Source organism: Euprymna scolopes, chromosome 10 (assembly GCF_053919585.1).
Source record: "Euprymna scolopes isolate OS-2025 chromosome 10, ASM5391958v1, whole genome shotgun sequence".
NCBI lineage: Eukaryota > Metazoa > Mollusca > Cephalopoda > Sepiida > Sepiolidae > Euprymna > Euprymna scolopes.
Genome location: NC_136491.1, coordinates 31,583,662 through 31,597,409, shown reverse-complemented (window position 1 = coordinate 31,597,409; position 13,748 = coordinate 31,583,662). Strand labels below are relative to the sequence as shown.

General features: G+C 34.1%; 1 protein-coding gene across 1 annotated transcript in view; it reads right to left on the bottom strand.

The window, feature by feature from the left end:
* LOC145285912 (uncharacterized) overlaps positions 1-13,748 on the bottom strand; it is a 53,091-nt gene that overhangs the window by 19,422 nt on the left and 19,921 nt on the right. Inside the window, exon 2 of the mRNA XM_080134391.1 lies at positions 3,956-4,052. Within this exon, the coding sequence (XP_079990517.1) occupies positions 3,956-4,052 (97 nt within the window). The remainder of the gene's footprint in view (positions 1-3,955; positions 4,053-13,748) is intronic.

Genomic DNA, 13,748 nt, shown 5'->3' with positions numbered 1-13,748 from the left:
AAAAAAAAACTTTTTTGTTTCAATATTTTTTTTTTTAGTGCAATCAATTTAAATTGTAAGAAAGTAATAAAGAATGCAAGAGAGTTGTATGCTCAATCTGTTAAGTCCAAAGTAGCTGAACAGCGGCTTGGTTCCCACCAGTTTTGGCAAATAGCAAATAGAATCCTGAACAGAAGCGTGTGCTCCATCCCAACTATTATCAATGGACCTGAGGTAATCTCGTCAGCATCAGACAAAGCCAAACTCTTTGTCAAGAACTTTGCAGCTAATTCTACCCTTTGCGACCAAGACCGCCAACCCCCAATATTTCCTCCTGTATCAGAAAACACGCTATGTGATATACGTATATCTGTACGTGATGTTGCCAAGCTAATCAAAAACCTTGATTCCAGTAAAGCAACTGGCCCTGACGGTATTCCAATTATAGTACTCAAAAAACTTCAACCTGAACTAGTGCCCATACTTACAAAACTGTTTAAACGTTGTCTTAAGGAGAATAGTTTCCCATCTCCCTGGAAAATCTCATCAGTATGCCCTGTATTTAAGAATTCAGGTGATCGCTCATCCCCCTCTCAGTACAGGCCAATAAGTCTCCTGTGCGTCATGAGTAAGTTGCTGGAATCTGTGTTAAATACAGAAGTAATCAACCATCTCAACAAAAATAACCTTCTTAGTGACACTCAATATGGTTTCCGTTCTGCTAGATCTACAGCAGATGTGCTTACAGTTATATCTCATAGGATTAGCAAATCTCTCGACAGAGGCAACCTTTCTAGGGCAATTGCTCTTGACATATCTAAGGCCTTTGATAGGGTATGGCATAAAGGTTTACTTCATAAGATCTCTAGCTATGGTATTGCTGGAAATGTCTTCTCAATTATTAAATCATTTCTTTCTGATAGGTTCATAAGAGTAGTAGTTGAGGGGCAAAAATCAGAAGCTCACAGTATTAATGCCGGTGTCCCTCAGGGGTCCATCCTGGGCCCAACTCTTTTCCTGATCTACATTAATGATCTTCCAAATCACATCCTTACATCATTTGTAGACATTTATGCTGACGACACTACCATTTATGGTAGCACATCTAAGACAGTAAACGACCAAATTCTCTCCAATTCTCTCTCCTCTGATCTTGAGCACGTAGTACAATGGGGGAAGGAGTGGCTGCTTACTTTTAATGCATCTAAAACCAAGCTTCTCTCTTTACATCATCAACATTCTGATCCACATCTGGCATCAATTGAAATGAATGGCTCTCGTCTTCAAGAGGCCTCAAGTTTTGACAAGCTTCTTGGCTTGACCATTACTCCTGATCTTAAATGGAACACGTACATCAAATCTGTTGCCAAGGCCGCTGGAAAAATGGTGGGATCTTTCTATCGATCCGGTAGATATCTCACTGCTGATGCTATTCTCTATCTATATAAGAGCCAGGTACGTCCAAGGATGGAATACTGTTGCCACATCTGGGCAGGAGCTGCTAGAAAGGACTTGTCCTGCCTTGATAGAGTTCAAAATAGACTTTGTAGCCTCGTAGGAAATGTCCTTTTCTCTTCCTTGCAACCTCTATCCCACAGAAGAGATGTTGCGAGTTTGTCTCTGATGTATCGTTATTTTCATGGAAAGTGTTCGACTGAGCTTCAATCTATGGTCCCCCTCGCCAAACTTTCACAAGAAACACTCGTCTAGCTGTAAACACTATCAATAATTCCCCCCACTCTTTATCTGTGCCTAAACCTAAACGTAGATTCCATGAACAAAGCTTCTTTCTTAGAACTGCACACATGTGGAATTGTCTTCCGTTTTCCTGCTTTCCGGCTGACTACAATATAGTTGTCTTCAAGTCTAATGTAAATAAGTTCTTGATGAGCCGTTCCATATAAGTTATCAAATTTACCAAATTTTCATTACTAATGATTACTATATTGTCCAATTTCTACTGTACACTCTTTAACCCTTATCCTTGAGTGGCCTCTTGGCCTTGATAATGTGGTGATGCCTATGTAAAAAAAAAAAAAAAAAACTCATCATCCGATTCAGTTTAACATGTTTTACATGCCGTCATATGCTGGCATTTTATTCAAATGTAAAACGGAACTGCATTCATTTTTGCTTATCTAAATCATTTGCTTCTCAATTATTCCTTCAGTCACTTTAAGGATCCAAATTATAAACATTAAGTTTCCGTAATCACCTGTCAAGTGCTTCCTTTTTAACTCTTGTACATGTATCGATTCAAAATTGGATCAAGTTTCCAGTCTTTCAGGATAACCTTTTCTTTTATCATGTGATTTGTTAAGCCTGATCATCTCAATGCCTGTTTTACCTACACCCATCAACATGTCTACAATAGCGCCTAACAGTTATGCAGTCTTAACCTTTATCTCATACCGCTTTACCTTCAATTTCTATAGATGGACGAGGTACTGCTTCTGCAATTTGTAGATTTTCACATGAACAAAAATTTCACATCGATATCCAAGAATTAATATTTACTTAAATAGAATTGTAGAAGGCGGAACAATGCAGAGGTAATGGAAAGACACAAGCTGAAGCATTACCTCTGCATTATACCACCTTCTACAATTCTATTTAACTACATACTATACAATGCTTCAAGCAAACTACATCCATCTCTTAATATTTACTTATAAAATTCTAGTTGTCCTTACCCGGCATCACCCAGGAATTCTTTTTAATTTCCTCAATTTACATGCCCCAAATATAGTTTTTTTTTTTTTTTTATTACACAGTGATCACCACTTATCACGGCCCGGAAGCCACTCAGGGATAAGGGTTATTGCAAGTACATTACGTTAGTGTGGAGATTTGATGAAATGTTTACTTAAGGGGGCGGTTCATTAGGAATTTGTTAACATTGGACTTGAAAACATTCAAGTCGTAGTCCAGTGGGAAGCAGGCAGACGGAACAGAGTTTCACAGGCGTGCAGTTCTAAGAAAGAAGCTTTGTTCATGGAATCCGCATTTTGTCAAATTTAGGTTATGAATACTCGGACAAGAGTCAAACTGAATTGTGTCTTAAATAAGTATATTATGAATTTGACGAGGACTTCACAGGTTATAAAACTTTGTACAAAAGCGTTATATGTCAGATAACGTTCAATTGAGGCAAATTACTTATAGAAGGGAAGATAAGGGAAAGCATTAGCAGTGAAATTTGAGAAATTGGATAATTAGATTTCTATCAGCTTTCTTGGTGTCATTGGTAATAAGGAGAGGACTTAAGACCGTGGGAGAATTAGCTCTTCTAACTTAATCTATGATATTAAATATCTAAACAAAAACTATTGATCAGATTAAATATGAAGTCGATTGGAAATGAAATTTTTGTTTTAAAGAACATGGGCCAATACTTGCCAAATCTGACTCACTTTAATCATGTTAAAGCTAATTACAAGACCAACAGAAAGAAAAGAGTGGAAAAATTTTATTTACTTATATATTTATAGCTTACAAAAAAAAAAAAAAAAAAAAAAAATGCCCTTTTAATTTTACAAAGTTTAACCACAGCACAAATAACTTTTTACACAAAACTTTTTAAAAAAGTGCAGAAAATAGTGTATCAAGTATTTTCCAATTCAATTTTCTTTTACAAAAGCTAATTAGCATTGTACATTCCAAATACAGATCAAGTCTGATCAATTTTTTTTTTTTTTTATATGAGAAATCAGCCCAGACAAAGCATTAAGTAACTTGGGGAGGGGGGGAGGGCTTAAGATCAAAAACTAATCAATGCTAAATGTTTTAGAGATAGCTCCCGACCCAGGGAACAGCAATTCTTCTCCCTTTGTTAGAAACATCACTGTGGAATGTGAGGACTAAAAGACAAAAATAAAGCAAATGAGAGTTACAAGGGTGCTGAAAGTAAACTCAAGAGTCACTTTTAACTGCTATATAGTTGGAGTGATTAAGGGGGAGGAGGGCATTTTCTTACCTGAAAGAGGAAGAGATGGATAATCCGGTGGAGTATTATATCCATAATACAAAGTTTTGCACAACCTCTCTGTCAATTCCACATGGTCCGCAGAATTCTGAAATAAAATTGAAATGGTTAAATATGATCTGGGTTTTATATTTTTAACATTTCTTTTGGATCTATATAATATAATTTTGCATCTATTTTTAATAATACGGGTCATTCAGTATATATATATATATATATATATATATATATATATATATATATATATATATACACACACTAGTGTATACTCTTCAAAAATGACGGAGAAAAAAAAAACTTTTTTCACTAGTGTTTACAATAAAATATCTTTGTTGGTGACGTTTAAAATAAAAAAATAAAATGATATGATACTGGAAATTTAAAAGAAAATGCATTGACTGGGATACAAAGAAAATGCCTCATCATGGAAATTGAGTGAAAGGTTTTTCAGAATCCATTTTAGACAGAGAGGATTGCCAGATTTGCTTTCTGTAAACATCTGAAATTAGTTTCGAACAAAAATTTTATATTTTCTTTTTTTTTTTTTTATTTACTTTCTAAATGTTCTGACAAAAAATTCCAAATGTTTTAAAAGGGAATTTTTTTTTTCTTCTGATTGTCATCTTTAAAGTGACTTTTGTTTTTTTTGGAGAGCTGTTCTTATCTTTCTTAAACATCTTTCTTTGCATATTGTTTTGGCATATGTTTTTGTTAATATTTGATAGCCTTTGAAGAGCAGGCAAATAAACTAAAGACAATATTTTTGTTATGAACTGCAAAATGCATGTAAAAAAGTAAAAAAAAATATATATATAGGCATGGGCTGAAATAAAAAAAATTTTTTAAATACAAATTATTGTGGACCTATTCTTTCTGTTGGTTATTGGGATAACCACACACACACACACACACAAGGTTTGCGAGAGAAAACCTCAGCAAAGTGCTCGATACAGAAAATATCAAAATAACAGCATAATATTTATATTTTCATAACAAAAGATCTGAAAAACATTGATACCATCAGTTTCAAATCCAACATAAAGGGAACCAGTCTTTGGTTGCCTATGCCAGACTCTCGTTAGCCTCTGTTTAATATGTCTCCCCAGAAATAGCATCCCTCATGCTGTGTGGAATATTGTGTTTACAATTCTCAATGTAATTTTTATTTTTGTAAATCACTTAATTTTATTTTCCTGGAGTTTTACCAATATATAAGTGGTGGAATAGAAAATATTTATCTTTTTTTAATTTCCTTAAATCGATAAAATTAGTCATTTTTTTTCTTAGCAGCCACTAAATTAAATGACTAAATTTAAAATTAAAGACTTACTTGAAATTAAAAATTACACTTTAAAAAATTACTAATATATCTAATTTATCACTCTAGCAGTCTGTCTGTCTCCATATTTGCAGACTATCTCTCCCGAAACTAAAAGTTGCAGAGCGGTGCTAGGGACCTTAAATGATTGTATTTTTTATGGGCCGTTCTTTTATGGGTCTTTAGTCGGTTAAAATAGTTTTTAAGGGGTTAAAATTTTAAAAAAATCATTAAACATTTTGTACATTCATCTTAGTTTACTTTTAATCGTTTTATATGTGTGTCATGATGGTACAGTGGTAACATCACCAGCTTTGAATGCGACAGTTTTGTTTTCGGTTTCGATTCTAACTGATGGCATCCAAATACTTTTTTTTTTTTTTTTTTTTTTTACTTTTGAAATCACGACTAACATATAGAAAATCTGGACAAATTAAAATTTATTTAAGCGCATTTTACAACCAGGCAAAGCCAGGCGCCCCATCACTAGCAGATATATATATATATATATATATATATTATATATATATATATAAACAAGAATTAAAATTAAGATTAAAAATTAATGTAAAATCAATCTATCCAAATGGGAACATCTTAATTGCTGATCTGTGCTGGCATCACCAACTGTTTTGCTGTAATAAACAAAAGGTTTGTTAAAATTAAAACGACCAAAGAGAGGTAAGTCATTAAAGTCAGTTATACATATCAAAGAGTCAGGCAATTACCCGTGTTAAAAGCTAACTATTTTGATAGTCATGGATTAATTTAATAAAATATGTTAATGATAATTTTAGAGAAAAAGTTCAATTATAGGAATAAAAGTTTAAAATTTACTTTAAAAAATATAAACTCGTTTGAACAAAAACTTATCCTAACGAGATGAATTTTAGTAAAATGTGTGACAAAAATAAATCTTGAAAATTAACGAAATTTACAAACTTTCTTAGTTTGTTAAAACTGTTTTATCTATATGTCCACTATTCAACCCCTTCGTTTCTGCTTGCGTACTGAGGGTTGTATCTAGATTTAAGTTATTACGCAATTTCTGTCTTCGTCAATTGTTTTTAGTTTTAGAAAACCCTATTGTGGACACATCCCTTTAAACAAGCAGAGTGGGCTGTCCAAGCATTTATTAATTTACATAATTTTTGGAATATGACATTTTCATTCCAACATGCACGAGTATATACATCATATAATTTTTTTTTTCTCTTTTTTTTTTATAAGGGAATTCTGAATAAGAACCTTTTCTTTTTTACATTCTCACCAATCAGGCGACACCATCTTTTACAAAAAAAAAAAAAGAAAGTGGAGGATGATAATATATGTACGAACATAAAATTGAGTGAGGTTATTATTATAAATATATAAAAAAAACTAGTAGGGACCCCCGATATTGCCCGGGATTGAATGAGAATCGACAAATGTTCCACACCATATTTTCATTATCATCGAAATCAGTGAAACTGTCCATTTTTCAATCAAATTGATCAATTTCCTGCTGTAGTCGGGGACTCGCTGTGGTGCACCAAGAGGAAGCTTCACATACCTCCCCACAGTGACAGTCTAGAATGTATTGTAGTCTACATTGCATTGTAAAGAATCTAATGTTGATTTTATAAAATTATTTTTATATAATGGCTTGAATTAAAGTTTAAACAGCAGAAATCAAGTATCATGGTTCAAACGTGTTTCAATTGTGTTCCAAACAGAAATGTTTATTTCAAATGTGCCCCTTTCTTATCAAAAAACCTACTGTTTTTATATGCCAGACCCTTCTGCCTGTGTGGTGATCAAACTTCTCAAATGTACTTGTAATGTTAGGTTGTATAAGGATGTTAACTTTGTTCAAAATCAGACTGTTCCTTCTTTAATCAGATTTTTTCAATTATCAATTTTTCAATACTTATCAGACATTCTGATATAAACCTTGTCTCACAACACTCCAAGACACAAAAAAAAAGTGTGAAATTTCAAAAAAATAAATAAACAACAATATCAGCCCACCATTTCGGAGTCCATAGGGAAGAAACTTACACACACATGTAGATATAAATTAGCAGGCTGCCCGACATTACCTTGTCATAAAATATGCATAAGTACATTTTAATTAATGCAGATTTAAACAGAAACACCGTATTATTAACCGTAACAGTAAATTCCTTAAAAAAAAAAAAAAAAAAGAAAGAAATAAAGAAAAAAATGAAATAAAGAAAAATAAACGGAAAGAAACTGAGACATGTGCATGCAAGTATTGTTTTACTAAACAGTTCACTTCTTGTAGGTAAAAAAAAAAAATAAAATAAAAATAAAATACTCCAGCTGAGATTGAAATCAAAACCTAAAGACAGCGAATCAAATACGATAACCATTACGCTAGCTTGCCACGACTTTAAAAAGTGTTTTCAAACCAACTTATTAACATAAGGAAGTTGTCATGTGAACAATTCATCCATGCGAATACGTGAAACAGCAAACAGATAAAAATCCGATGAACCCCCACACACCAATTTATAATTTTGACCCCTGAGCACCATTTTTCCAACTGAAAACAAATTCAAAGGTTCTCCACATGTCTGACTACCTTATATATCAAATTTCAAGTCTGCAGAACAAAAATTCATTGAGTATATGGGTTGAGAGTTGTTCACACACACACACACACACACACTTTTATAAATAGATTTTTTTAACTTATTTATGGTCCAGTTTTCATATAGTGAACATTTTCTTATTTTGATTTACACAAAACCAATTAAACTTTCCATTTAAATTGAATGGTAACTCTACAGACCTCCATCCTAGTTTTGTAACCAATTAACTATCATCTGGAACAACTACTTGACTTAGTTACTCATTGTTGGTGCAAACAAAAAAGAGCCGTCTAACAAAAGAACAATGTTCGAGATGACAAAAGCTTTCAAATAACAAGGCTAAGTCTTAAGAATAGACCATTGTTCACCGTTGTCCAGCGTCATGGAATCATACCAGAAAATTATTTTCACTCTACAAGAAACGTAAACTTAGCAAAATAAAATTGGTCTGCATTTTATCATCTGTAGTTGTTAGAATAACGAGCAATAAAATGCATTTAAGCTGACAAATCCAAATTTGCTTCTGACTAGCCAATTCCCCTTTGTTATTATTGTACCATGTTATTGACAGTATAACAATTTTAGGGAGAATTAATTTATTTGAAAAAGTCTGACCTAAATGACTACTGGCGTTAAACATTGTCAAATAATCGCCTTAAAATAAAAAATCTACTTAATTGAAGTATATAATAAGAGTATTCTACCTTAAGTTTAAAAAGGTGCAAACAAATAAAAATTCAAAAGTAAAATGACTTAACTGCATCATTCCCTCCAGTCGCGTTTGCTAGTATATATAAGGTAAGTGTTGATTCTGCTAATAAAAAGGAGACGATGCCTGGGAGTATGATCTCATGATAACAGAACATACATTACCTGCCCCCAGAATTGAGTATTGAAACCTAGTACAATAGTACTTAATGAGCTTTGGGTTCAGACAGATACCAAATATCCATTAGTAAATAGATGTTATTACACTAACCCACAAGCAGAAGCTGATGATGGTGATGCAACCAGTTATCCCAGAACATCCATTTTGGCAAAAATTTATTTTTACCATGACTAATGTTTGTGCAAAATTTCAAAAAATTCCAAGGCGTGGTCATTAAGAAAAGTGTGAATAGGGGTGAATTACTAGGTTCAATCCCTCCTTTATATAGCATAATCACATTGACACAATTTATATAGCATAATCACATTGACACAATTTATATAGCATAATCACATTGACACAATTTATATAGCATAATCACATTGACACAATTTATATAGCATAATCACATTGACACAATTTATATAGCATAATCACATTGACACAATTTATATAGCATAATCACATTGACACAATTTATATAGCATAATCACATTGACACAATTTATATAGCATAATCACATTGACACAATTTATATAGCATAATCACATTGACACAATTTATATAGCATAATCACATTGACACAATTTATATAGCATAATCACATTGACAATTTATATAGCATAATCACATTGACACAATTTATATAGCATAATCACATTGACACACTTTATATAGCATAATCACATTGACACACTTTATATAGCATAATCACATTGACACAATTTATATAGCATAATCATATTGACACACTTTATATAGCATAATCACATTGACACACTGTTCCCGCTGGATCACCGAAGTTAAGCAACATTGAATCTGGTCAGTACTAAATAAGTGACCATTTGGGACTTTTAGGTGCTATATGTGCTCTCCGCTTATCTCGACATTGTTTCCAGTAATCCTGGACTTCTTGCCACTGGACTCGAACAGTGTCAATTCAAGAGCAGTATGGTGAGGATTTTGCAACCCATAACCTCACAATTGCGCGTGCAGCTTCCCCTACAGGGGGTATCCTTTATCTTTCGAGACTGAACAGAGGCATTAATGGAATTCCTCCTTTGTCAGAGGACCTCATTTATCCTCCTGGAATTGGCTTGTGAGAGAAACAATATCTGGATTTTATCTTCAGTGAACGTCTCTTCTGGGCAGCTGAACAATTACTGCCAACAAAGGGTCAGAACCAGACAACAGTGAAGATATCTGGGGGAAAATAGAAAGAGGTGGTTATAGCAAACCCCCCCCCTCCCCCACGGAAGAGGAATAAGAGTGGGAGTTGAATGTTTGAGAAGCAATTTTGGACAGAACCACGACTCGGTTGAGCTGTTGTGCCTATTCAAACAGGTTGGGCCCCTTTGGGGTTCTTAGACAAAAGACTTTGTTAATGGGTTCTGTGTGTTTTGATCTGGTCAAGCAAAGATTCAATGCTGCAAGTGTGTCATTTACCTTAATAGATGGGTACAATTTGTAAACTAAAAAATTAAAATATTTGTTTATAAATTGGACTTTTGGTATCGCTTAGTATGAAGATAATTGCAGTGCTGACGAGAACGACAGATGGCCTTAGCTTGGAACAATGTGTCAGAGTTAGGAGTACACGTCTGAGTTTTCGCAATACTGAATAATTGTTAATCTATTATATAAATTTCACCTGGCTGTTTAAATGTATGTATGTATGTCTCGCAAAAACTTTCAATAGAGGCGACTGATCCTGACAAGATCGGTATCATTTTGTAGCTCGGCGTCTCAGGCGACATATCGAAAAATTGGCCCAAAACATTCACCTTAGCTGACCAGTTTTGTACAAGGAAGGGTCGATTTTTTTGCGAGCCACTTTTTGCAAGTCATTGTATCGGTTGGATTGACTTTGCCTAATTTTAACGTTTCGAACTTCTAGTCGCATTACGGAGCACTGGTAAGACATCAGATTTTCTTTCACTTTCTTTTCCATCTTCGCGTCACGGGTTTGAACCTGCCTGCCTACTACCACTTTTAACACCTCTCTTCACCCTGATTGCCTACTGTTGTTTTGATTCCCCCCCCCCGGGGTTCCTTACTACACCACCTACACACACCCGAGCAATGCCGAGTACCCCCTCCCACCGCTACTACCATTTTTTTTTTTTTTTACCCCTCTCTTCACCCAGTCTGCCTACTGTTATTTTAAGCCCCCGGGTTATTCCATGTCAAATCATCCAGAAATATGGGATTTTGACACCCATACCCTCAGATTTGGCTGTAATTTGCAGTGCAGGTAGACAATATAGAAACTAAGAAATCCTGAAAATTTGAGCATCTAATTCCAAGCGGTTTCCGATTTAGAGCATTTTTTGTTTTCATTTTTGCTGCATAATGTGGCGCCCGGGATAAATTTTGTGATGTCATTCCTTTGAATATTTTCTGATTGAAATATCGTGTGGCTCTGAAAATTTGCACAGGTAAGTATTTTGACCCAAGGAATCCAAAAATGGCATCAGATTTGCTAAAAAGTGAATTCTTATAGAGATATTAAGGGTTTTTGGATTTTTTACCCACATGCCCCAAAATCCAATAAAAAAGGGTGTGGCTGATATGGTAATGCATTTTTTTTTTTTGATATATTTTTTCTAGACAATAAATTACCTCTGGACCAAAAATGGTAAAAAGTTCTTGTTCCGTTCTCTCACAGTTTCTGTTTAAAGTCGGGTCTATTTTCGATGATAAGTGGTCAAAATTGAAAAATTAATACTTGGGATCATCAAATTTTATCTGTTTGTCAACTATTTCATGACTGCGGATGCACAAATCGTTCACATGACAGCTTATGTTAACAAGTAGGTTTGAAAACACTTTTTAAAGATGGTGGCAAGCTGGTCTAATGGTTATTGTACTTGACTCACTGTCTATGTTTTGGTTTCGATCTCAGCTTGAGTATTTTTTTTTGTTCGTTTTACTTACAAAAAATAAACTGTTTAGAAAACAATGGGAAAATGGCGTAATCATTAGTAGTGGAAATTTGGTAAATTCGATTACTTAAAAAGATGGCCGATTAAGAACTTGTTCACATTGAACTTTGCCATGAAAATAACGATAGAGCAGGAACAGGCTGTGGGAAAGAGATTGCAGGAAAGAAAAATGGGCATCCCCCACTAGGCTACGAAGTCTATTTTGAACTCTGTCAAGGCAGGATAAGCAACTTCTAGCAGCTTCTGCCCAGATGTGGCAACAGTAGTCCATCCTTGGATGTACTTGGCTCTTATACAGGTAGAGAATTGCATCAGCAGTCAGATATCTACTGGAATGGTAGAACGATCCCACCATGTTGAAGTTTCTGATGCATTTCATCCATTTTTTGACAGTACTTCTCCACCATAATAGTTTCGCCTGCATTCAAAAACTAATGGATGAGACTGGTCGCTGACAGCCAAACAGTCAGACTGAGTTTCTTTTGGTGCAACTCTGGCTTTGGAAAGTGTCGTGGAGTTTTGTCTGCATCTAACCACTTAACTGAGTGTCGCCAGTTGTCATGAAGAACCCACTTTTCATCACAAGTCACAACCCGGTCGAGAAACGGGTCATTCTTGTTACGTAAAAGAAGAGATGACATTTAACAGTCTGTTTAATGTTTGTCCTTGACAAAATAAACAAACTGAGCATGCGAGGTCCCCTTCCGCGAGTGAAGAAATCTATTTTGGCAAAAATTTACTTTCACCATGACTAATGTTTGTGCAAAAAAAAAAAAAAAAATCCAAGGAATAGTTATTGAGAAACAAATGGAGAAAGAACGAACGGAAGTGAATTATTACCAGATCCAATCCCTCCTTTATAGGGGGACCAACTAAAATGTTATTGCATCCAACTGTCTATCAATTATCCGTTTCTTTCCAACAGCTATTGTTAATAGACCAATAAAGAAACATGCATGCAATTCTATATTCTCTGCACATGGCAATAAAAAGATTTGGATATTAAAGTTGAAAATCTAGCCATCTAACATCTGTTGTTGACCAGTTTTTGTAGTATTTTTTTTTCAAATTTTAGTTCCTTGTATCAGGTGGCTTTATGCTTCGTTGAAAGAGATTTCCATACAAAAAAAAAGAAAAAGTCAAGTGACTTTTTTTTTTTTTGTAGTGGTTGGGTCACAATAACCAGTCAGTTTGCCTTGTAAAACTTATACAAGGAGTGGGAATTCAAGCATCTATTCAATTTCAAAAAGACGTGTTGTAAAAATCCAGGAAATTTGAGATCTCCCGCTCTAATTTCTAATTCAGACAGAAGACAGTAAGTTACTAGGTCAAATATTATTTTCACATTATATACAACACACACAAGTAAAGATTTACTTTATTCTAGGCTTATCAAAACTGTTACTAAACAGGTGCAGTGCTCATTTATAAACTGCAAATTTAGGTGCAACTTGTGGTAAGAGGCATAATGTAATCTACCATCATCTAATTTAAGAATCATATCTCCTGCAAGAACATGGCTCTTTTCTAGCTTAAAGAATCCTTCATAAAATTGTAAGTCTGAGTGAAACGTTTTTTAAAAGTTTTTTTTTTTTTTTTTAAATAAAATAATTATCACCCACAATATCAGTTACTTCAGCCGAGAGATCTTTTCAAGATTCTAACCATTCCTTTGAGTACAATTGTTTGTATTTCTCTTGCACTTGATTCACCGGGTATATTCAGCAAATAGTTTTTTATGCAGGTGTTTTTTTTTTTTCCTTATCAGTTTGTTCAAGCTGGGGATGGAGCATCCTACCAGATGCTAGGCATTCACCCACTAACTCAAGATATTCCAACCGAGAGATCTTTTTAAGATTCTGACCTTCCCTTTTGAGTGCAATTGTTTGAATCTCTTGCACTTGGTTCACTGAGTATATTTGCTAGGTAATTTTTGAAATTCTTATTCAGGAGTTCAGTTGCTACTATAATAACTGGAATGATAGATCTTAAGATTCAAGTTTTTTTTTTATGTCATACATAAAACTTTTTTTTTTTCATGTCATACATAAAACT